General features: G+C 41.1%; 1 protein-coding gene across 1 annotated transcript in view; it reads right to left on the reverse strand.

Moving 5' to 3' along the window:
- MORC2 (MORC family CW-type zinc finger 2) overlaps nucleotides 1-3,599 on the reverse strand; it is a 29,502-nt gene extending 25,903 nt beyond the window's left edge. The window contains exon 1 of the mRNA XM_081966622.1: nucleotides 3,138-3,599. Within this exon, the coding sequence (XP_081822748.1) occupies nucleotides 3,138-3,205 (68 nt within the window). The 5' untranslated portion in view covers nucleotides 3,206-3,599. The remainder of the gene's footprint in view (nucleotides 1-3,137) is intronic.
- Between the last annotated feature and the right edge of the window lie 22,310 nt (nucleotides 3,600-25,909).

Consider the following 25,909-nt stretch of genomic DNA (forward strand, 5'->3'; position numbering starts at 1 on the left):
CTCTTCAATATCTTCATGATTTAGATGAGAGAATAGAAGGGGAACTCATCAAATCTGAGATGACACTAAGTTGGCAGGAATAGTCAATACCCCAGACGACAGGCTCAAGATCCAAATGTATCTTGACAGACTTGAACACTGTGCCAACAAAATGAAATTTAATATAGAGAAAAGTAAGATAGGAAAAATCAAATGTATAAGTTTAGGTGAAATCTGGCTAAAAAGCATAAGTGTGAGAGGGATCTTGGAATCCAAGTGGACAGCCACTTAAATAAGAGCCAGCAGTGTGCCACAGCAGCCAAAAAGCTAATGCAATCCTTGGTTGCATAAACAGAAGGATATAATTGAGATTGTATGTAGCTTTATAACATCCCAGTAACACATCTGAAATACTGCATTCAGATTTGGCCACATTACAGAACAGATGTTGAGACTTTGGAAAGAATGCAGAGAAGAGTAACTAAGATGATTTAGGGCGTGGAGATTAAAACATATGAAGAATGGTTGCAGGAATTGGGTAATCTAGAGGAAAGAAGGACTAGGAGTGACACGATAGCAGTGTTCCAATATTTGAGGGGCTGCCACAAAGAAGATGGGGTCAGCCTATTTTCCAAGCACCAGAAGGCAAGACAAGAAACAATGGATGGAAACTAATCAGAGAGAAGCAACAAGAACAAGGGACAGCTTTGTTGACAGTGAGATCAATTAACCAGTGGAACAGCTTGTCTTCAGAAGTTGTAGATGTTTCAACGCTGAAGACTATTAAGAGACTGGACAGCCATTTGTCTGAAATGGTATATGTCTCCTGCTTGAGCAGAGGGTTGGACTAAAAGATCTCCAAGGTCTGCATCAATTATTTCCAGCTTCACACATTCACTAATTATCTACACAGCTAATTTGACAAAGAACATTGTTTTACTGAAATACTACAAATCCCGCTTCAGCAGATGACAACACGAAGCAGTATTGACTATCTCAAAAAAAAAAAAAAATTAGGCAGAACTGGACCTAGTTAGTACTTGCATGGAACATTACCAGTCTTTAAATTAATTTAAGTTACTTTCTACGCTATAGCTATAATCTTCACTTTATTGTCAAAGACAACTGAAACATAGTACAGGTAGTCCTCGACGTATGACCACAATGGAGCCCAAGATGTCCATTGCTAAGCAAAATAAGTGAGTTTTGCCGTTTTATGATCTTACATACCACAGTTCTTAAGTGAATCACTGCAGTTGTTAAGTAACATGGTTGCTAAATGAATGTCTTCACAATTTTGCTTGTCAGAAAGGTGGAAGAGATGATCACATGACCATGTTGCCAGGTGGCTGATTTTAATCATGTGACCATGGGGCTGCTGCAATGGTTGTGTGAAAACCAACCCTCTCACTTTTTTTCAGAGCCATTGTAACTTTGGCCATTAAATGAATGGTTGTAAGTCGAAGACTAACCCAGTTTTTCCTGCTTCTGAGTATCAACACTTTTAACTTTAGCCTATCAACTGCTCAGGAACCATTCTGCAAGACTGATCAATTGTACAATTTCAGCAGATTCTACATTATACCAAAATCATAACATTTCAAACATCCTATAAACTAATGAGGAAACCAGGACCTGATTTTAACATGCCAATTCTGCCGGGATCTCAAGGTATGAATAATTTGAGATATTGTATGAAAATTAAATGAAAAACATACTGCCTCATGTTACTCCATGTTCATATGTGAACATCCCTGCTTAGAACAGAGAACACTGCCATAGACTTTTATACATTATCATATCTTCCCAGATTGGAAGTTTGAAAACTTAAAAAATTCAATCCAACTTTCCATTTAGCAGCTTTTGCCATGGAAAGTGACAAACGTATCTATGAAATCAATTTTGTTGTATTTAAGTACAATGACAATAAAGATTATACTTAAATATTCCAGTTTCCTGTTATCACAATTTCATCTTCATTAAGTCAAGGAGATTCTAGGAATATACCATTGTCATAATTTAGGTATATTCAAACTAGCTCTTTCACTAATAGATATCACAAACTTCACACTCAGTAATCATCTCTGCATCTTTCCTATTAGTCTTGTTCGCTTAGTTTTTTTTTTTACTGCAAGAGCCATTTCTGCAAATTCAACAAAACTGTACCTAAAGAATTCATGCTTCTTTGATATGCAAATCTTATCATATGCATATCATATATGCTGTTCTTTTTAGAACTAGGTTGTTATTATTCCATTTCCACCTTCTGTAGTTTCTGTACCATCAAATTGTGGGAGATTTTGTCACACCTTCACATCTAATGTCACTTATTAAATAAGATGCATTCTTTCTTGACGTGTTCAGAAGTTGGCAAGTGGTGTATCGTCTTATTGATACTAGTAATCGAACTAAAAACAAGATGTGGATGTTCCGCTGTGAAGTATGGTAGCTTTTTGCAGTGAATTATCATCAGGAACTTGCAGCCATTTATAAATCAAGTCTATCTCAATTGGCACCAGTTAGATTTCTCTGCAAGTCAGTCTCTTCACTCTTTGTTATTTGTGTTCTTGCGGATCAAAATCTTCAGTCAGATTCTCTAACTTCATCTTTAGGATACTAAATTAGTAACCCATTTCTCATTCCAATATAGTGAAAATACTTACCCACCTCCTTCTATTATTTAAAAGTTACATTTCTTGGTCGATCAGCGATCATAGGCCTGTTTACAGATATCTCTGCAGAACTCTCTATACACTTTTTGCTATCGAAACTTTATAGTTATGCAGTATAGCTTATTGGAGTATGTCGTTTTCAGAAATTGCATCAGACTTGTTCCTCAATTCCATATCTTGCTTCATTATTGCCTCTTTTAAAATCCTTTTTCTCCCTGTTCCTTGAGCCAACAGCATTTTTAAAAGGTCCAAAAAAACGATTCTTCGGGATCCAGTGAATCCTGAGCTGGAGCAGCATCTTTAGCCAGCTGATTGTCAGAGATTCCAAGAAGTTTTTCATTGGTTTTGATTGCCCACGAGGATTAGCTTCTACCCAATGGTTTTGGTTTTTTTTGATTAGTACAGTAGTTATTGCCAAGATCCAAGGAAGAAGAAATCTCTTAATGCTACATGGTAACCCACAGCTTTCTTCCCTTCCTTACTCACGAGTTGGTATGCAGATATTCGAACGTGAGCTGGGCGCGCTGCAGGCTGCTGTAGTTGGCGAAGGACATGACGGCGGCGGACGCCCCTCCCCCACCAAGCCCCTCCCCCACCGGGAAAAGCGGAATGCGTCTGCTTTCCCGCCTCTGCTCCCCTCCTCAGAAGCTACCTCTGCCCGTCCCAAGACACGAGCCTTCTAGCCCAGATCAACATCATTCGCACATCGGTGCTCCCGTCCGTTGATCCCCTCCCCCTCCCGCCCCGTCCGTTATCTCCTCAGTTTCAAAGTTAGCGCAGCCCTTCGCTGTCCAATCCGCCGCCCCTCCGCCTCAGTTCTTCCACAGCCGTCGGTTCCCCTTCTCTGAGGGAAACGGATACCTTCGGGCCTCTCCCCCACCCCTCCTCCCCGACCCCTTGAGGCCGCTGATCCGATCCGGCTTCACAACCGATCCGCTCTTCCTTCCCTCACACAATGCGGCGAGGAGAAAGAGGGGGCGGAGCGACGGTGACAGCGCCCTTCGACGGTGATTGGGTGAGTGCCTGACACGTGGCCAGCACCCATAGCGCCACGGCCGCGCGAGAGGCGGCCTGAGGGGGGCAGTGACGCCTTTTACCCTCTTCTCTCCCCTCCCCCCCACTTTTATTTCTGCCTCAGGTGACCGTTGAAAGCGAGCAGGGGGAGGGAGGAGCTGGCGCACGCGCGTGAGGAGCTCGCTGTCAACGCCTACCCTTCGCCGCCTGCTGAGGGGGAGAGTGGCGGTTGAGGTGACAGCTTCTCGCCCCGCGAGGGTTCGAAAGGCGGGCAAGCGCACGCCTCTCCTCACCCCCCGACGTGCTAACGGATCTCCTCCTCCTACTGCTCCTGCCTGGAGCGCGCGCGGCTCCTCAGCTCCCGGAGAAGAAGAAGGAGCCATTTTATTTTCCTCAGAAAACGCAGCGTTTCCACACGAAGATGGCGGCGGGGCTGTCTTTTCGATGCGCGCGCGCCGTCGCCGGCCGGGCTCCTTGTTTTGTTTTGTTTTTCCCCGCGATTTTTCAGGAATTTTAACGTATTCTTAAACCGTCGGTTCTCTTCTTTTTGCAAACGATCCCTCTTACCGAAGTGCTCCTGGCTTTTGATGTACATGTTGCGTTGATCATCTATCATCGACTCAGATAGCTTTTCCCCGCGGGGGGGCGATAAAATTAATCACGATTTTATGTTTTAACTCCGCGGGTCTCTCTCTCTCTCTCTCTCGAGTACGGGCATAAATTCGCAGTGAGGAAAAAAAGGTGGTTCCGATGGTTCTGAAGAGAAATACAGGAGTTTTGAGCTTTTCGGCAATCATTGCGTTACAATGAACTGACTTGCGGGTTCTGTGATAACAGTAGCACGATATTGTATGTGTTTGTGTGTGTAGGAAATTTGACACTTTTTTTTTTTTAGAAATGCCAGTTTTCTTGCCACCTGCGTTTCTTGGATCACAAAATCGCAATAATTGTATTAGATGAATGTTGGCTAAACTAGAGAGCTCAGTATGTCATTATGGGAATTTGATATTTTTAATACCAATGTTAACTGCATTGTTAACGCATTGTAATGGCAGTGTTACATAATGAGAAGTCACAGTGGACAATTCCATCCATTGTCTGCAATCTGATGCATTCAGGGTTCTAATCAAAACGAATTTTCACTATATAACTTAAACGGGTTCATTCTATTGGTATTACTGATTAACATGCAGAGCAAAAGAAAAGTAATAAATTGGCTGTGCTTCGTTTATTTTCATGACTGCAGGTGACAGCTTATTTATTTACATGACCTCTTCTGATTATCTTTACACTGTGTTTCGTTTCTTTATAGGTGATAAAAAGTCAATTTTTAAACCCAGCTCAGGCAACAAAGCACATTTCAGTGAAGGCAGTTGGACTTGTATCTGTGGTTCTTATTTTTTTCAATTTTCTTAATTCCTCATTAAGAATTTACTTAATTCTTAAAAGGGGGGAGGGCTCCTTCAATGCATAAATCAGAACATCTGATGTCATTCTTTTAATAAAGCCTTTCAGGAATTTTACTTTTATGTATTATGGAAGAAATGTTCCTCTTTGTTCATGTTGTTGCTTCCATTCCATTTTTACATAACACAATTTTGATAACTTGGAAGAATAAGGTGAGTTTTAAGTGATTGGTCTTGAAAAAAATACCAAAAAGAGTATTGAAACATCAAATCGGATTATTAAAACTGTAACAAGCTTTTAAATTATTATTCATGTATTTATTGAATTCATCACTAAAACGATATCAGAATGATTGAAATTTAATATGCTGCCATGCAGCTCATAGACTCAAGTAAGTATGGAAAAGCAGGAAATGTGTTTTTGCTCATTAGAGTTGAACAAGTTTGCAAATTTCTGAATACAGTCGTGATTGTGAGCACTTTTAGGACGTTCTGATGTGTATTTAAGGGCTGTTTTAGTAATAACCATACCTGTTTTATTTTTTTATGAAACAAACTAATGCATATGTCACAAGAATGAAAGAGTGAATACATCTGATAATAGTTTGGAATAAATTTTATTTAGGATATTGAGCTCTGATTATTGGTTATCATACAGCATGGAATGATATTAGGACAGGTATTCTGAATCAGGATTTAAAACTTCTGTAAGCCCAGTGAAAGCTTTTGGTTCTTGTACCTACCCACATTCTCAGCTCATACACATACCAGTAGGTTTTCATTAATGTGCAGTTGATACAGAATTTGTCTCTTTCACTATTTAACATAAGAAGCCAGTGAATGTTTTAACCAAAAGTCGGATTCATTTTGAAGGCCATGCAGATTAAAGGATATAACATTGTTTTGGCACACCTCAGTTTTACAGTGGTTGATTGGTAGTTGCTGGATCTAGAAGTTTATGTATTCCTACGTGTTGTGATTGCAGTTGATTTAAAATAGTGGGTTAATCATTTTTAAAAGACAACAATGACAGAATTTATGTGCCATTTACTTTCTCGTCAACTGAGACTCTAATAGTCTGGAAATTTTTGATTATGCTGTGTTGTAGCATATTCCGCTTGGAGATAGATAGAAGATAAATTAGAAAAGAAAGCTCAATGTTTATGGGGTTAGTGGCCTATTTTTTTCTTGAATATGAAGACAACTCAAAAGAAAATAACAAAATGAAAAATAGTACCTTAGGGACAAAGCCAGTTGGGAGACTTTCTGCAAGTCATACTTTCTCAGTCCTAGGAAACAGGCAAATGAACTTAGAAAAGCATTGCAGCAGAGTCAAAAACCTTGCTTACCCCAATGCCCCTCCCTATCTGGGACTGCTGCTGTGGGAGACCTTAATAGAGAGAGGGAAGGAGAGTTGGAGGATTAAGAGCCGTTTGTCCTGAATGGCATAGGGTCTCCTGCTTGAACAGTGTGTTGGACTAGTCTCCAAGGTCCCTTCCATTTCTGTTATTCTGTTAAACCTCAAGGACTTGCCCAGGCAGTTGCCAGGAGCCAACAGTTACTTGAAGGTACACATATGCACACAAACAGATTGCTAAAACCAATTCTAATTTGTATTCCTTAATACATTTGATGAAACTGCCATGAGACTCATCTTTTTTACTATACTGGGGAAACAATTATTTCCTAGTATTTTACTAGTGACATTGTTGTGCACTGCTTAGTCACTGGAATTGGTTGGTATATAAGTTTAATATAAACTGCTTGGAAAGGATATTCTTTGAACCCCAAGGTGCAAAATTTTAGCATTTGTGACTTATAGTCAAGGGATTTTGTTTTTCTAAAAATGTTATGTTCAATTAATTATGTCATTTCGTCATAATTGCAGCATGTTTATGAATACAGTATATAGTCAGCTCTTTCAGTTTTGTCTGGTATTGTCTTGCTGTATTGAATGGGTACTCTGTATGTTTATGGCATGTTAATAGCAACAGACCTATACTGTAGGAAGTTGTGAGAGCCTTTGGTATGGTGGATTCACCTTTATTCTACTCACATAAATATGCAGATTCAAGGATTTACTATGAACTACACTAATTCTTATATTTCAGTATGTCTTAACTTGAATAATGTTTTCTATTTAAGTATATTTCATTTTAAATTTACCCTCTAGATATTTGCACGTGGAAGGAATAATTAAAATACCTTATGAATTAATTGCCCAGTATAGTGAAAAGAGATCAGATTTAGGCATCTATGTATATATTTCAATGTATCCTAGGAAAACAAATGTTTGAATTAAAGGAGATTCTACGTGAATGCTCCATTTCAACCTCTCCTTGTTTTCATAGCTTGTCCAGTTACCAGGGAAAGACACAAGTTTTTTAAGAAGATGTTGACCATTGTGTCATACTTTCTTGTGCCCGAACCATTTTTTCCAGGTTGAGATCCAAAAGTATAAAACATCTTTACCCTGTTATTTGCAGGAAAGCAGTGCAGTTCTAGTACATATTCAAATTGCAAATGCAATTATTGGTAATTCCATATATGAGTAATTCAGCACATTCTAAATTAAAGTTAATGTCCCTTATTTCTTCAATTGCAATTTTCTTAAATTAATATTTAGAATTGTAGTGGATAACTTGAGTCCTCAGACCCAAATGTGGCCTTCCAACTTGATGAGATTTGGATTTGATTTGCTTGTTCAAATGTGGAACAATATCTGAACAGGATTACTGAAAGTAGCTGTTATTGTTTTCTACCCTTTTGAGTTAGGAAGTATCCATACATTTATATAAAAACTCTTAAAGCTCTTAGCATTTTTGAAATGCAAAGTCCTTTCCAAAATTTGACACTAAGAATAAAAAAAAGTACCCATATTTTTGACACAAAAAATGCCCAGGTTTTTGGCAAGTTTATAGAAATGTTTTTTTGTGTTCATTTAGCTAATATTTAATGCTTGCCCTATTAATGTTGGTGGGGGTGGTCTTAGAGGGTCTTTGTTTGAGCTGTTACTGTTGGTTTGTTTGGCAGTTTCTTGATTGTGGTATTGGGGACTTAACCAAATACACAAAGATTGGAACACCCGGGATGATGGATCTTACAAAACTTTGCCTAGCCACATTCCTCCAATTTCATGGACCAGTTTACCAACAAATTAAAGGTATACCTATAGGATAATCACTTTGAGAACTTATAATGAGGGTCATTATGCAACGGAACCTTCTTCAAATACAATCCAAATCATGGAACAAATATGTAGATGACATATTAGAGATGACCAATTAGAGAACACCCACAGAACTATCAACATCTTGAAAGGAATCCCGTTTACCAAAGAAGAAGAAAACAACTCACAACCCTTTCTGGACATCTTGATCAGCAGAGACTACAATGGTAAACTACAAAGGCAAGTGTACAGAAAACCCACCCATACTTTCCAGGTGCTCCACCAGCAAAGCAATAACCCAACCTCCTACAAGTGGAAGATCTGTAAGAACTTCATTTAGACGAGCACAAATTCACAGTAGCAATCCTGAACAGCGTAAAAAGGAAATAGAGCATCTATACAACATCTTCCAACAAAATGGATATTCATTCAACTATCAAAAGTGCCTGATTACTCAACCCAAGACAGCACAACCAACACAAAAATAACAACACTGGCATACATCAAAAACATCTCCGAAATCACCAACCATTCCTTAGCGCTAATGATGTTACCTAGTTATAAAACATCTGCAAGAAAACTAGCAAGCTGGAGATCACCAAGGACACGTCATTTCAACCCTGAGCTACAAATATTTTCCTTTAAAGGATGAACATGTTTACACACATCCCATAAGAGATGTTTGGTTTGCAAAACAACTGCAAGAATTTAATTACTCTATAAAATATCTAGTTAAAAGCATATAGCAATAGTGCTTATATATTGTTTCACGGTGCTTTACAGCGCTCTCTAAGTGGTTTATAGTCAACATATTGCCCCCAACAATCTGGGTCCTTTTTTATCGACCTTGGAAGGATGGAAGGTGGAGTCAGCCTTGAGCCTGGTGAGAAACAAACTGCTGACAATTAGCAATCAGCAGAATTAGCCTGCAATACAGCATTCTAACCACTGCATTCCACCATATAACTGGAAAAATACCTTATATTTATCAACGTGAATAATATGACTATTATAAGTTGGCATTTAATAGTGAAATAATGGGAAACAGTGCAATCAAGAAAACACGTTACCAGAATTCTCCATTGAGATATGAAGAGTGGAGAAAAACAAGAATGCAAAATAATGTGAATGAAGATAAAGTAATTCTATGGCATCTCGGATGTTCTCTGCCAAACATCAACATTTAACAAAACTGAATCAGGTAGAATGGCTGTTACAGAGTTAAGTAGTTGAATGAAAAGCTACTTTCAGTAGATTAAACTTTACAGTTGTTTTGAGATGAGACAGTAGATTTTTCAATTTCAACATTCATCTACATCAGATTGTTATTTCTGGGATCGGAGACAATTTATCGTCAATGTAAACTTTAAAAACCTTCAATTACTATGTTCTGACAGATCTGTCCATTACAATAAGTCTTTTCAATAAACCTCCAAATCCAGTAAATTATAGCTCAGCAGCAACTCAGAATGCCTTCTGTACTTTTAAGCCTCTATTTTGGGGTGAATTGCTTAAGAGGGAAGAAGAGAATATTAAGTATGCTGCCTTGAGATTCTAGAAGAGACACATGATGTAAACATCATTAAAAACTTCACGGAAAGATTAAGGGATTGCAGAAACTGAAAAAGAAAACTGATTTAAACCATCTGGTGTTCAGAAGAGCAATTATACCCCTTTCTTCCTCCTGTGATAGTAATAAAGAAAATAGGACTAACCAGAAAATCCAGTTTCCCCTCAGCTTTTATCAAATTTTATTGCCCTAAGGAAACAAAAAGAACCAAGACAAGATGGCATTCCCTCCTACCACAATGCAAATCTGACTATATTATCAATTGAGTCTTCTAGTAGCAAGAGAAATTTTTATGGCACTTAAGCTGAAGCTAAGGAATATTGCATCAGTTTTGCCCTCCAAAGTCTGTTTGTCCTTTTAACATTTGCAACTTTAATTGATTGCCTCAATCAGCCTAAAAGTAGAGCTGCCTTTGATTTGCCCTCTCAGTTCTCTTACATCAAGACTCGTTTATTCGAGTGTTGACTGAAAACAGACATGAAATGAGAAGAAAATGTTTAGACTCTGAAGTGCGCTGCTGCTTATTTTCTTTTGCGCATAAGAAAAAGATAAACATTTTCTTCTTGCTTGTCACTTCGTTTTCAGATGACACACCATTCCCAACCTAGGCTTTTTATACCTCCTGATGGATGTAACTATTTCTAATACCAAGTTTGTGCTATGACTTTTTCCTAATGTGTAAGTTTTCTCTCATTTCTTCAATTTTTAAAATGATACTGAGACCAAGTAATCTGTTTTAATGAATTGTCTGTGACAAATTGATGCTTAATTCAAAAATACCTCAAAAGAAGATGTAGTTTTTTTATAAAAAAAACTCATGTTGGTGAAACTGATGTGTGATATATGCTTGCTGTTCTAAAAAGAAATAGTTTGAGCCAGTTTCTAGGAAGAAAACTTAGCAACATTGAAATGACTCCTTTGCTGCATAACCTCTGCCGGAATCTTAAAGCTTTTCTCCAAGGAATAGAATCGAGTTAGATGTCTTAGAACTCATGTCCAATTCCCTGCATACTGCAAGATACGCTAACTTATTTTGAATATGTGCCTGTAAAGTCTCTTATTTGAAAACTTCCAATGAAAATACTGTTTGATAGCAACCTATTTCACTACTCCTTATCTAGTGGCAATTCGTTCAATGGCCATTCAAAGTTTATGATGGCACTGACAAAAGTGACTTGCAACCAGTCCTTGCTCTTTCGGTGTACCCATGGTGACATGATCAAAATTAGGGCACTTGGCAACTGGCAGATTTTTAACACACTTGCAGTGTCCTGGGATCATATGATTGCCATTTGCAAACGTCCCAGGGGACTTCTGACAACCAAAGTTAGTGGGGGAGTTGGGCCATTAAGTGAATCAATGGCCATCCCCTCATCTAAATTATATATAAAGATGTTGAATACTAGGCCTAAGACAAAATCTTGGGGTACCTCACTTCATGTTTCCCTCCATATAGATGTAGTTCTGTTAAGGACTACACACTGAGCGCAGTTGTTCAGCCACTTATAAATCCATCTGATGGTGATGTGATCTAACCCACATTTTCCTATCTTGTCAAGTTGTAGTAGGTTGTGATCTACTTTGTCAAATGCCTTACTGAAGTCCAAGTACATCATATTCACAGCATTTCGCTGATCCACTAATTTAATCACTTTGTCAAAGAATGCAATAAACCCATGTTCTAAATATTAAACTATAGGAGCGCAGTGGCTCACATGGTTAGGAATCTGGGTTGCAAGTTAACAAACCTGCGTTCAAGAACTAGTGAAATAAAGCACCAGTATGGGAAAGTAGTCAATTGCTTTGGGACTTTAAAGGTTTCCTTTCCAGAGAAAAAGGCTAGAGGGAAGTTCCCTGAAGGTGAACTTCAGCACAAGTCCGAAAGCTCAGAAGACGAAACCTCTGGTCCCGGTAACCAACCAAGATTGGATCCTACAGTATCCTCGGACATGTGCATTCATCTTCATTCTATATAAGCACTGCATGAGGATGCCCAGGAATGCAATCAGCCCAAGTAACAGCTTTGAGTTCCATACTGGATAGTCACATGATCGAAATCTACACACTTTTTCCATTAGAAACCTTGATTCTTTGATTCCAGGCAACAAATTTCTTGGGGAGGAGATACAAAGACCTTGTTCAGCTGCTTTACCAATAGTTTTTCCATGCACCTTCATACAGGAGATTAAGTCCTGATTTGTTTATCCATAATTAAAGAAGCAATGGTTTGGTGGGGGTAACTACTCAGCCAAAGCGATCTCTTGATTTCTTAGAATATAGGAACCCAGTCAGTATTTTAAGACAACTTGCATTATTGTCATTTAACTGGTTTGCACTAGGTATTTATCATGTCTGCTGGCTTAACATTTTGAGTGAGCCAGCACATTCTAAACTATGGAACAAGACATGGTTTACAAACCAAAATAGTTGGATTTCTCATGTACATGCTTGTACAACGTGAGTAGAGAAGTCTGTCAGTTCCTAGAAATGTTCCATTCTTCATTAAAAAAATCTCTTTAAATGGATGAGCCTAGTCAAAGCTATTAAAAATGAGGCTTTAAAATAAAAATGTTATATGAGTTGATACTGGCTCAGCACTCTTGTAGATAGATTTATGTTTGGTTTTATTTGTTGTAGTGTGGATGTTTTATTACTTGTAGCAGTGGCTGTGGTAAACTGCTAAGAGTCTTTTAAATTGCAACAAGGATAAACCTAATAAATAACTGTTAGCATGTTATGACTGCATTAGGTTAATACAGGCAAAAGAAGTTCTCAATAAACCTTTATTTCTTTTTTTTAAAGCTCAGAATTATAAGCAAAGAGCACAAATATCAAGGAAATGTTTTCCTGCAGGAGAAATGAACCTAGCAGGATAATTGTTATTAAATTTTAGCAAATTCTACAGGTAGTCCTTGACTTATAACAGCTTATTTAGTGACTGTTTAAAACTACTGGTATAATGGCACTTTAAAAAATAACTGACTGTTTTTCATACTTATGACCGTTGCAGCAACCCCATGGTCACATGATCAAAAATCAGAATGCTTGGAAACTGACCCAAATTTATGACGATTGCTGTTCTTGCAACCTTCTGAACAAGCAAAGTCAACCGAGAAGCCAGATTCACTTAACAAATGCATTACTAACTTAACAACTGCAGTTATTTACTTAACCATTCTGGCAAGACAGGTTATAAAATGGGGCAAAACTCATTTAACAAATGCGTCACTTAGCAATGGAAATTTTGGACCCGATTGTGGTCGTAAGTCAAGCACTAATGCATTTATAAATCTTATAGTGATTTCCCAGAAATAGAAGTTAGGATATTAAGGGACCCTTGGGGTTTTTAATCTTTCACTGCCAGGGAATTTCTTTGTTTTGCTAACGCGGCTAAAGACATTGCCAATATCCCAGGTGCACCATCAGATGCCTGCTAACAGCATCACCACTTTTGCCACCTTCCCAAAAGCAGCAGGAACTATGGAAAGAGCAGCAGAGTTAGCCCTTGGCACAAGACTTAGTAATTCAGTGCTTCTGCATTGAGGGATGAGGAAGCCTTTGAGAATTGTCAAATCTTCCCTGCACCGAGAGGCCAAACTTGGCTCTCTGCATTCCCGTTTTATCTCCAAAGCTACGCCTTTATTCTCTGGGATAGCTGGATTTTCAAGCTGCAGATTTATGAGTTTCAAGATACAGTCCTTCAAGAAGATAGAGAGGGATGTGGGAAAGGAGGCCTGCAACGGAAGACAATGTTCTAGCAGCAAAAACAGCAGACATGACGTATGAATGGGTTTTGCTCACCAGAGATTGGCTGCCAAAAGGACTGCCTGGATAGAAGCAGCCAAGAGGCTTTGCTGGTTATTTCTACTCCAAATCCCATTTTTGCACTGTGCACAAGAAAGAGCCCAATCCACCACTAGAGGAAAAGTCAAGGGACAAAAATGTAAGAATATTAGTTCGTTTGAAAAAATTAAGTGGCTAGATTCATAAGAAAACATGGATTCCTTGATTGTGGTTTATTGAACCAAACATGTACTCTCAATATGCTATATATACCGGTTTTCAAGTTGCTGATTACAATCGCGCAATATTCTAAGCTATGGCTTCATTAGTCAGAATTGACTGAAGAAACATTAAAAAAATAGAATAGCAGAATTGAAGGGACCTCATCCATTCCAACTGCAGCGCGTAAGCCCCGAAAGAAGTACAGCTTCATTTAAACACCGTATAAAGAACTTTCCAAAACTAGGAAAAATATTTCTTCTGCTCTCTTCCATTGCATCTTGTGTTAGTTATACGTTTATGGAATAAATGCAGGTTTGAATCCACCAAACCAGAAACACAGGGTGGAGGAAAGGCTGATCTGAATAGAGGAAGCAACAAAATCAGAAAAAGTTAAGCAGTGCCCTCTACTTCGCTACCTCTTTTTTCCCTTCTGAATTTTTTTGGGGGGTGGGGGAGAAAGGAAATCTAGGTGTGTATAAGCAGGTAAAGTATTGCTCAGCTCTTAATCTAATGTAACTATTCTTTGTCTGGCACCTTCCAAATGTTTTGCAACTAAAATTCTAGGAGTTTGCACCCTTTTGTTTTCAAGAGTAATGAGGCTTTGGGATTGCACTTTGCAAGGGAGCCAGCAGGTGGCGTTCTTCCCCCTGTGGAATTGGAACAGCCTACTAGTTTGCTAAAAGCTGCTACACCCCCCCCCCCCCAAACTTCAGAATAAGTATCTGATGGAAAAAATGACTTGGAAAAATGGGGATTAAGGACAAAGATTTGGTCTAGAAAGAAAATTTCTTGGTTCATCAGACAACATAATTTTTTACTGATGCAGCCTTAGTCATGCCAGTTTTAAATTATATTAATGAATTGCCCATTTGGAGTTCTTTTTAATCAGAATAGAGCTAGAAAGGACCTCGGGGGTCTTCTAGTCCAACCCAATGCTCAGGCAAGAGACCCTGTACCACTTCAGATAGGTGGCTGTCCAGTCTCAAAAACCTCCCCTGATGGAGCACCAACAACTACTAGAGGTAAGCTGTTCCACTGGTTGTCCTCGCTATTAGACAGTTTCTCCTTACTTCCAGATTGCTTCTCTTCTTGATTGATTTCCAACCATTGTTTCCTTTCTTGCCTTCTGGTGCTTTGGAAAATAAGTTGTCCCCCTCTTCTTTGTGGCATCCCCTCAAATACTGAAATACTGCTATCATGTCACCCCTAGTCTTCCTTTTCTCTAGACTGGCTGTACCCAAATCCTGCAACCTTTCTTCATATGTTTTTGTCTCCAGATCCTTAATCGTCTTAGTTGTACTTCTTTGCGCTTTTTCCGAAGTCCTAACATTTTTGTAACGTGGTGACCAAAACTAGATGCCGTATTCCAGGTGTGGTCTTACTAAGGCTTTATAAAGCGGTACTAATACTTCACGTGATTTTGATTCTATTCCTCAGTTTATACAAGCAAGGATTATATTAGCTTTTTTGGTTGCTGTCACACATGGCTAGCTCATGTTTAAGTGATCGTCCACTAGGATTCCAAAGTCCTTCTCAAAGTTGTTTTAAAGGTACTGGATTACTGAAAGTGCTAAATGGCTTAAGTCCCTAAAAGCTACAGTTGTGTTTGTTCTCACACCTCGTGATCTGCTCAGGCTATTTGGAAGACAACTTCTTTGCCATGCAAAGAAAAACCAAAGGCTTTCTCATGAGTATGATGCCCTGCATGGAGATGTTGGCTTGGCCTCTATATTTTAACTTTCCAAAGATTGCAAGCAAAGCTCTTCTTTCTTTACTTAGGCATTTTTAACGTCTTATAAATGTTTATCGCTCTGTTGATTTTATCTCCTGCTTTACAGTATTACTCATCATCTCAACCCTTGGCTAACCTCCTCTGAGCTCCAAAGCTACGTAGGTCTAACCAGAGTAGTCTTACATGGGAGATCGCCTCTTCATTGTTGTAGACCAGCTATCACACCAGTTAGGGTGTAGACTAGTCAAATGTTTCAACTAAAATCCATGCAATTCATTTTCACCTAGTGCTGACCAATTCCATGCCCTTTTCTCTGCCATTTCTGCTGTTGTTATAAGTTCTTTCATTCCATTTTTTTTACTCTTATCCATCTCCTTTAACCAAGCTGCATTCTTGTTATATTTCTTAGGGTTATCTCATACCTGTGCCCAGACTATCATTTCTTGTCAGCTATGCTGTACATTACTTGGTCTGCTTCTTGCAGTGAGCTAGTGCTTATGTTTGATATTGCAGTATTGGCAACTTTTAATACTGTTTGATCTCCAATTTGGTGCAGAGTTTATCTCCCAGTTGATGTCAAGGTAGTTAAAGTCCTCCATTACTACTGTGGTTTGTTTCCTGAACACATTAGTTAGCTGATTGGCAAAAAGTTCATCTATTTCTTTCGCTTGGTTGAGTGGCCTGTAGTACACACTTATGGCAATGCCATTCTTTTTTTTCCTTTTATATTTGCTTATATGCATTCATAGGAGGAATGAGAGAGAATATGAGCAAAGAGAGAATCAGAGTGGAAGGAGAGGAAAGGACAACAGGAGGTCAAGCTGTCGGCTTAAAAGCAAAGTGTGACTAGACATACATCGTCAAACAATTATGCAAGGAATGTTGTGAGCTTGCAAAGGCACCAAATTCAAATAAGGATGTAAACATGGCCTGACAGAACAACAGATTTTACTTCCTCTAAATTGGAAGCCATGTGTGATCGTCCCCAATTAGTCCAAAGGTCAGCTGCCAAGCCATCATTATGATCTGCTCAGAAAGGTTTTATGGAGATGCCCATTTTCAAACAATTCCCCCAGTTTCTTGATTACCAACATCATCGAAGGATTGACTCTTCTTCAGTGATACAATCACAAAACCAACAGCATGGGAAGAACTGTGGAGCAAATCTCTTCAATTTATAAAAAAAGTTACAACTTAGGAGGAAAGTGGCACAAAATGTTTTACAGATGGTATACAGCTTCATCGATAAGCAGGTATTTACGATGGTGGTTTGGAACCTTTCCAACCAACTTCTCGCAAGCAGAGTCAGTGGATGTCATGGGTCTGCCCCTGCACCCATCTCCAGACACAAGTTCAGAGGAGGAGGGTGAGTTTGAGTCGGCAAAGGAAAGCGCGGGAATGAGTGTTGATCAGGATCGAGGCTCGGAGATTGCTAGCCTGACAGAGCAGCCTCAATTGGATTGATCAAGGGAGGGGACAGGCTGAGGCTGAGGTTAGACAAGCTGCAGTGAGTTGGCCAGGAGGCTCCAGGCTAGGATCGGAAGTAGCTGCTGGCAGTTAGCAATGAGGAGGAAGTGGAGTCCACACCTCCTCCTGATCCAAGGACACGTCGGACAGAGAGGAGGCAGGCACAACACCTATCAGCTAGGCTATTCGCGAGGAGGCAACCTTGACTCTCATGAAGGGCTGCATTGGCGTCGCCTACTTAATCCCGCCCCGAGGACTTGAGTCTTGCTGGAGCAACGTGCCCAGTTCTGTGCCTTGTGTGCTCGTGCCATGTATCCTGACCCGTTTGACTCCCAAACTGCTTTCCTGTGTACTTTGTGTGTACTTGTTGGACTCGGTCATCATGCTGAGCTCGGAATCAGGACCTACCAAACGGGGATGCTCTCCAAGGACGTGTTTGAGGGCTTTGAATAAACACCGGTAGAACTCTTGCTGTACATACGTGTGTATGAGGGGAGTGGGCAGAACAATGGGGGAAGCTGGTTTCACATTATTCACTTAACAACTGCCTTGCTTAGCAACATGACGATCATAAATACAAGCCCGTTGCCACGGACCTGAATTTTGATCAGCTTGTAACTGGAAAATGATCCTAAGTCACTTTTCCCACTGCCACTTTGAACAGTCATTAAATAAACAGTTGTAAAGCAAAACTACCTGTACTTAAAGAGCAGGGGTGATCGGTGTGCCAGGTGCATATGGTGGAAAAGGCACATTGAGACGGGAGAGGGCTCTTCTACCTTCTTTTCCACCATCAACATCTGCACCTATGGAGCTGGCACTCCTTCCAGATGCCTCTGGCTGGCTCTACGGGGCCTCTTCTCTCCTGCTGGGCAATGAGTCACCCAAAGCCTGCGGTGAGTCAGGGCTCTGCAATGGGAGCAGAAGCCAATTTCCTGAGAGTAAAGCTCCAGCTGGCAGCTCCTGAAGAAGAGCATGACTTACCTACCAATACGAAAGCAGAGTTTCTCCCATTGAAAAGACAAGTGATCCCATAGGAAGATCCTAAGAAGGAGAACCTGCAAACCTGTTCTCTTGGGGCAAGGAGAGAGCCTCCCCTACTCCAAGACGGAGTTGCTCTTCCTTATTAAATGGTAACCTTCTTAAAAAGGTAACCCTCTTAACTCATAGGAGGATTCTTGTGACACTTCCTGCGATTCTTCAACTGGCAGAAAAGATGCCATCATAATTTGCTTATCTGGATGGCTCAGTCACAAATAATAACACAGTGGCAATGAAGGAAGAACAGCTGGAGATGCTCAAATTGACACAGCTGGAGAACTTGCAATGACAACTGGATCTTGTCCTTCAAATTACTGTTGACGCCTGATGACTTGCAAGGGGGTTGGCCAGTCTGAAATGGGAGATTCCAGGTCATCGTACAGACTATTGGCACCTAGAATTGCCTAAAACAACAACAATAAGCAGACTCAGCAATAAGGAGTTCAGATAGTTGTGCAACAGCTGGAGGAAACTCACATTCATTGAAAGAAAACTTTTTCAGTTGGGAAACCAATGGAAAGGAGACAAACATCTCCCCCTCCCCCATTTCCGCTACATTAAAAGTTTGTTTTCCTCAAGATAAACGTTCAACATATTGTACAACAGATATAAAGCCCAAAGTGTTTTTTTAAAGCTAAAAAATAAAACATGAAATAAAAAAGTCATTTTAGGGATGAATTTTGGGTCTTGAAGTCCACCTCTTAAAAGGGCCCTTTAAAAAAAAAGTTGCCGCCTTGTGGGAATAATTTAGGACAGGAAGAAATTGTACAATAGCAATTTAAAAAAAAAACATACAAATGGGCAATGCATACAAGCACCTTGGTAATCTTAAGGAATTTTAAATATCCCTATTCTTTATTTTTCTCTTTCTGGCCACTTACTGTTTCTTCGCTGTCTCTCATTGTCCTGCATGGTACACTAAGCCCTCTGATCATTCATCTAGTTCAGGACTCTGCCATTGTGTGAATCCAGCCATCGTGGGAAAGAAGGTGCAGTTTATGGCTCCAGTTTTTTTTTTTTTTTGCACAAACTTAGCTAATCGTGGTTTATTCACTAAATCAGTGACCAAAAAGCCATGACTTTGCCCAATAGGCCAACTTGGCTTTTCTCTTCCTAAAAACAATAGTGATTGAGAACCTTGGTGGCGTAGTGGTTGCAACCTAATTCTGCTGACTGCCAGTAGTTCGACACTCACCGGCTCAAGGTTGACTCAAGTTTCCATCCTTCCGAGGTGGGTAAAATGAGGGCCCAGATTGTTGAGGGCAAGAGGCTGATTCTGTAAACCACTTAAAGAGGGCTGGAAAGCACTGTGAAACAGTATATAGATGTAAGTGCTATTGCTAAGTGCTAAAGAAGGAAAAGAGAAAGAGGAACAAAAGGAGGGAGGAAAGGAAGGAAGGAAGGAAGGAAGGGCTATGGCGATGCCATAGTTAGAATGCAGTATTGCATGCTAATTTTGCCAACTGCCAGCAGTTTGATCCTGACTGGCTCAAGGTTGACTCAGCCTTCCATTCTTCCAAGGTGGGTAAAATGAGGACCCAGATTGTTGGGGGCAAGAGGCTGACTCTGCAAACCGCCTAGAGAGGGCGGTAAAGCACTGCGAAGTGGTATATAAATCTAAGTGGTATTAATAGCCCAACAGGTCACAGAGGTTAGGAGGAGAAGCAGGTCAGGGAGCTGTATTATAGGGAGATGGGTTTTGAGTACCATTTCATCAAACTTACATAATGTCAACTGCAAGTAGTCCTTGATTTATGACTGTAATTGAGCCTGGAATTACAGTCATAACTTGTGTTGGTCATTAAGCAAGTCACGATGTGACCGGGCTTGATTTTACTTTGTTTCGCAGTGGTCATTAAATGAATTCATTATATCCAATGGACATTTGTTGACAGAAACCAACAAAAAACAAGACAATGGACAAAAAATGCCGGAAAATATATTCATGTGACTCTGTGAACTGCCTAGAGCAGAGGTGTCAAACTCACACCGTCATATTGTCGTCACATGACGTATCATGACTTCACCCCCCCCCCTTTGCTAAAATGAGGGTGGGCATGGCCAGTGTGTGATGCATCTGGCCCAGGGGTTGCGAGTTTGACATCCCTGGCCTTGAGAGTGCTGTAAAGCATTATGAAGCGGCATATAAATGCTAAGTGCTATTGCTATCTTTTATTTAGCTGTCAACATCTTCCACTTGTGAAGGGACTTTCATTCTTTCCCCATTAAGCAGTCCTTCGAACCCTCCAAATATGTTCACTTTTAATGAGGAAAAGTCCCTCCTGCCAGCAAAGCCGTTCTGGGCACAGTCTGACTGCAAAGAGCTACGCCAGGAAAGCTAGCAATTGAGGGACTCTTCACTGTCTGCAGGGTTTGGCAGGAGAATTAGGCTAACAATTGATCAATAAAAGGTGCTTTGGCAGGCAGCCTTCCTGCTGCAATTGCCCTGGTATTTTGCATTTAGACCCACAAAGCATCTGTTCATACGTTGTAAGAACAAACGGATGGCAAGCTCTGTGCCTGATAACAAATTCTGTTTATCCGTCCAAGGAAGTTGACCTCACAATAGATAGGATCAACTGTGCCAAACTCTTGCTTGAGTTTACAAAATGGCCAGTTGAGGCCAACTAGAAACGGTGTAGTTGTGTCTATGGAGAGTCTCAGTTGTCCGGGTCACAGTTGTCCCCAAAGGTGCTTTCTTTCAAAAGGCCACTGGACTTTCTTGTTTTGCTTGAAGACATTTCACTTCTCATCCCAGAGGTTTGTTCCATTCCGACTGAACGGTGGAGAATGGAAGGATTTCAATCTTTATAGTTGTGGTTCAAGGTGCTTTAGGTATCTTAAGCATTACCTGAACATATTCTGCAGATCAGGCCAGCACAATAAACTAACCTAGGTTTGCATGTCTTGTAATTGCAACTGCCGTTGCTTGCTAATAACTTGAATGTAGGGTTTAATGCAGGGGTGGGTCCCTACGCGAACTGGTACTGCTTTGCTCGCACGCATGCCAGCTGCGCGTTGCTTGTGCATGTGCAGTTCACTGAAAATGGTTGTGCGCCTGCACAAAAACCATTAAAAGATAATAAGATGCCAGCAATGCCAACGGAGACTGGGGAATCAGTTCAGGGGCGTGGCCAGCCTGGGTCGCTGCTGGTTCTGCGACCTTGGCCAGATTATCACTACCAGTTCGGCCAAAACGGACCGAACTGGAAGCAACCCACCTCTGTTTTAACGTGTATAGGAAATTAGGTTTTATGTCCTGATCGTGAGAAATAATCAGCTTCAATTGGGGCAGCCTTTCCAGGCGTTGCCTAACCCTTCTGAGATATCCCCGTTTTGTCCCAGGCTGGATTCAGCCAGGAAAAAGGGGTGGGCAATTCTATTCCTCACCCCCCCCCTCCAGAAGGAGCCCAGACTGGGCCCTGCATCCAGGGAGGGTGCTGAAATATTGCGAGTCAGGTTTACACCCAAATTTGGGGTTTTGTGCGAAGCGCAACCCAGGGGAGCAAAATTCCCAGGCCATGTTTCATGTTTGTTTTTCGTTCCAGAAACAGTTTTTCATTTTAACCGAACATGTTTCCCTCCCATCTAAATCTACAGCAGGGGAACAGGACTTATCTGAAACGCTGGGTTTGCAGGGAGGGGGTGCTGATGGGGTGGAGGGTGAGGCCCGAAACGTAACCAGTTGGAAAGAGTCACCTCCCCGCCCCTCCACCCCTCAGGATTGTGACTTGGCACGGCAGACGGAGAAGGATGGAGACAGCTTTTAATATAAATGTTTGGATGGAAAGCGGCTTTAAGATTGCCAGGGAGCAACCCGGCCAAGTGAAATAGAAGAGGCATCTTTCCCAGAGTTGGTTGCGAACAGGGACCCAATCCAGAGCGGTGCTGAATGCGCCATGCACCAGACACTGTACTCCATGCGCAGGAGAAAAGGGGCCAGGCAGAAAGTCGATGTGGCAATGCTTGTCCATTTGCATTGTAATTGATACTGTGGCATCACATTGAGGCCACAAAACATCCAGAGACATTTATAGCTGGTTAAAAGTGTACATAGAATAGAATAACAAAATCATACAGGGACGTGGTCGCTCAGTGGCTAAGACGCTGAGCTTGTCGATGAGAAAGGTCGGCAGTTTGGCGGTTCGAATCCCTAGCGCCGCGGAATGGAGTGAGCCCCCATTACTTGTCCCAGCTTCTGCCAACCTAGCCGTTCGAAAGCACGTAAAAAATGCAAGTAGAAAAATAGGAACTACTTTTGGTGGGAAGGTAACAGCGTTCCGTGCGCCTTCGGCGTTGAGCCATGCTAGCCATATGACCACAGAGACGTCTTTGGACAGCGCTGGCTCTTCGGTTTTGAAACAGATGAGCACCGCCCCCTAGAGTCGGGAACGACTAGCTTCTTCGGCTGACACTTATACAACTACAATCTGATCTTCTCCCAAACTCTTAACTTCTCAGCCGCACCATTTTGCAATTAGGTTAGGCTTTGGATAGCCATTTGGGGCGGCCAGGACATTAGGCATCCTGCGGTCATCTTAAGATCTGCATTTGAGTTTCGGTGGCCAACTATGGCAGCCCCAGAGAAATTTGAATTCTGATATATTGGCCCAAGTTTTTAAAAAAGGGATCCACCCACCTCATTGCTCCTGCCTGTTTCTCTCCAAGCAGGATGGAGTCCTTCAAGTTGGCCTTTGATTAATGAAAGATTTGACCAAGAGGTCTTCTCTGACCCTCTGACTCACCTTTGATTGTGTTTTCTCTGTCTCTCACTTCTGACTTCAAAGTTGTCTTCAAATACTTAAGACAAATAAACACAGCCCAAGAGCCAACAGGAGACAAAAGCAAGTGGAGGGGGGGATATTCAGTTAACTATCCTGGCACTTAAAGGGGTGGGGGGGGTCTCCAGAAAACCGATGAAGAGAAGTCTTTCATCAGCTTAATCTTTTCTTGGGCCGAGGAAATGCCACAGGAAAATGCTCTAGTTGATTACATTCCCACCTCTTAAAGACATCCAGGCTGGCTTAATTGCTAACTTTTGCTAACTTTTAGTAGAGTTGGAAGGGACCTTGGAGGTTTTCTAGTCCAACCCCCTGCCTAGGCAGGAGACCCTATACCGTTTCAGACAAATAGCTATCCAACATCTTCCAACATCTTCTTAAAGACTTCCAGTGTTGGGGCATTCACAACTTCTGGAGGCAAGCTGTTTCCAATTGCCCAGATGTTTTGTCTGGATGGCTGTTTCAATCGATCAGAATAGAGCTGGAAGGGACCTTGGAGGTCTTCTAGTCCAACCCCCTGCTCAGGCAGTTGACCCTGTCCTATTTCAGACAAGTAGCTGTCCAGTCTTTTCTTAAAAACCTCCAGTGATGGAACACACCACAACTTCTGGAGGCAACTTCTGTTCCAAGTTTCTCCTTCATCCCAGGTTGCTTCTCCTCCTTGAATAGCTTCCATCCATTGCTTCTTGTCCTGCCTTCTGGTGCTTTGAAAAATAATTTGAACCCCCCTCCCCCAATCCTTTGTGGCTGTTTCTCAAATAATGAAAGAGTACTATCATGTTACCCCCTAGTCCTTCTTTTCTCTAGACTGGCCATTTCAAACTGTTGAATGAATTTATTTCAAACGTTTTGTTTGGCTGTTTCAAACTGTAGACAGTGATTTACTGTGGATTTTGAATGCATTCTCCGAAGCTGCTATGCTCTTTGGCTTGCCTGTCAACCTGAACAATACTGGTGTATTTTTTGTAGCTTGTGCCAAATACTAAGCTCATAAAACCAAAAGTCACCGTGCTTGACACCCAGCTGAGAAAGATAAGCAAATACTTGGCATCACGTTTGCCACATTTTCCAGACTGGAGATATATTTTCCTCCCTGAACTGGCTTCCTTCCTTTCTTCCAAAACACAAATTATGCTCTCTGTGGGGTGCTTAATAATACCTCCCCTCTTTATCACGTTGTTCCAGGTTGAGGTCCCCCCCAAGCCCCTTTTGTCTATGTTTAGAGATGTCGCTGGCACAAGCAAGGGGGTGGGGTGGGGAGGCTGAGGCCCACAGGGATATTTCAACAGGGAGTGGGCAGCAGACTGATGAGGGAGCAAGGTGAGGCAATCCTTTTGGCTTTGGGTTAGTAGTCTTATTGTCCAGCTGATTGTGCAAATGCAGAAGATGGGTTAATTTTAATTTTAGAAGAAAATCTCCTATACTACCAACCTCTTAACAATACTCAACAACACAGTATCACCAGTAGAGACCTTCAGGTTTCTAGGTTCTATCTTATCTCAAGACTTAAAATGGACACCTAACATCAAAAACGTCATCAAAAAAGCACAACAAACAATGTTCTTTCTGCACCAACTCAGGAAGCTCAAACTCTCCAATGATTCTGTTCTACAGAGGAATCATTGAGTCTGTCATATGCACCTCCATAACTGTCTGGTTTGGCTCTGCAACTCAGAGCAAGACAGACCGAGACGTCAGAGGATAATCAGAACTGCAGAAAAAACAATGGGTACCAACCTGCCTTCCATGGAGGACCTGTAAACTGCACCAGTCGAAAAGTGGGCTGTGAAAATATCTAGAGATCCCTTGCATCCTGGACACAAATTGTTTTAACTCCTACCCTCAAAACAATTCTACAGAGCACTGCACTCCAAGACAACTAGACACAAGGAGAGTTTTGCCCTGAATGCCATCACTCTGCTAAACAACTAATTCCTTCACCACTGTCAAACTATTCACTAAGGCTGCATTACTATTATACTTCTCTTCCTTCCTAGTGTCTATCTCTCCCCACGTATGACTATAATAACCATGTTGCTTGTATTTTTCAATTTATATTGTTTTAATTTTTTCCTAGTACGATTTGATAGCTTATTAGTAACCTATGACTATCACTAAGTGTTGTATCTTATGATTCTTGATGAATGTATTTTATCCTCCTTATGTACACTGAGAGCATATGCACCAAAGACAAATTCCTTGTGTGTCCAATCACACTTGGCCAATTAAAATATTTGATTCGATTTGATTTGATTCTTCTGTTCTATTCTTGTCTAGTCTCGTCTATTCGATTCTTCTATTCTATTCCCCTAAGCCATGTTCAGATCCAGGGACTTTATGGACAAGTCCAGGTCATTGTTCTTTACGTCCGGGATGTTTTTAGACTTCCCCCTCCCCTCCTGTCGGTCTCTCGTCCAGATCTGAAGTGCCATCACTCAGCTTGCCATCTGCTCCTCCTTTTCCTTTCGGGAGAGGGACGTGCTACAAACAACGGCATTGTCTTCACCAGACGCAGAATAAACAGCCGCCAGAGAGCCTAACTCCAGGGTCACCAAAGGGAAAATAAACAATCATTTAAAGGCTGCTTCTAACTGGGTCTCTCCTTATCTGCTGCCCCCTTTACGGAGCCACCGGCCAACAATAGCCCCCACTCTCAGAATCCGCACTGAATATTTTAAAAAATCCCATAAATAGTTTTACAAAAGCATAAACACTTAACCGTAATGCAAAATAGCAAAAAGTGAAGCAGTAAGGAAAGAAAGAAGAAGAAGAAAGGAAAAAGTGCATTAAAGGAAGAATAAAAAGAAGCAGAAATTTCCAATTTCCTTTGTGGCAAATATAAAGGTAAAGGTTCCCCTCGCATATATCTGCTAGTCGTTCCTGACTCTAGGGGGCGGTGCTCATCTCCGTTTCAAAGCCGAAGAGCCAGCGCTGTCCGAAGACGTCTCTGTGGTCATGTGGCCGGCATGACTCAACGCCGAAGGCGCACGGAACACTGTTCCCTTCCCACCAAAGGTGGTTCCTATTTCTCTACTTGTATTTTTTACCTGCTTTCCAACTGCTAGGTTGGGAG

The sequence above is a fragment of the Natrix helvetica genome, assembly GCF_964273705.1.
Source record: "Natrix helvetica genome assembly, chromosome: 14".
NCBI lineage: Eukaryota > Metazoa > Chordata > Lepidosauria > Squamata > Natricidae > Natrix > Natrix helvetica.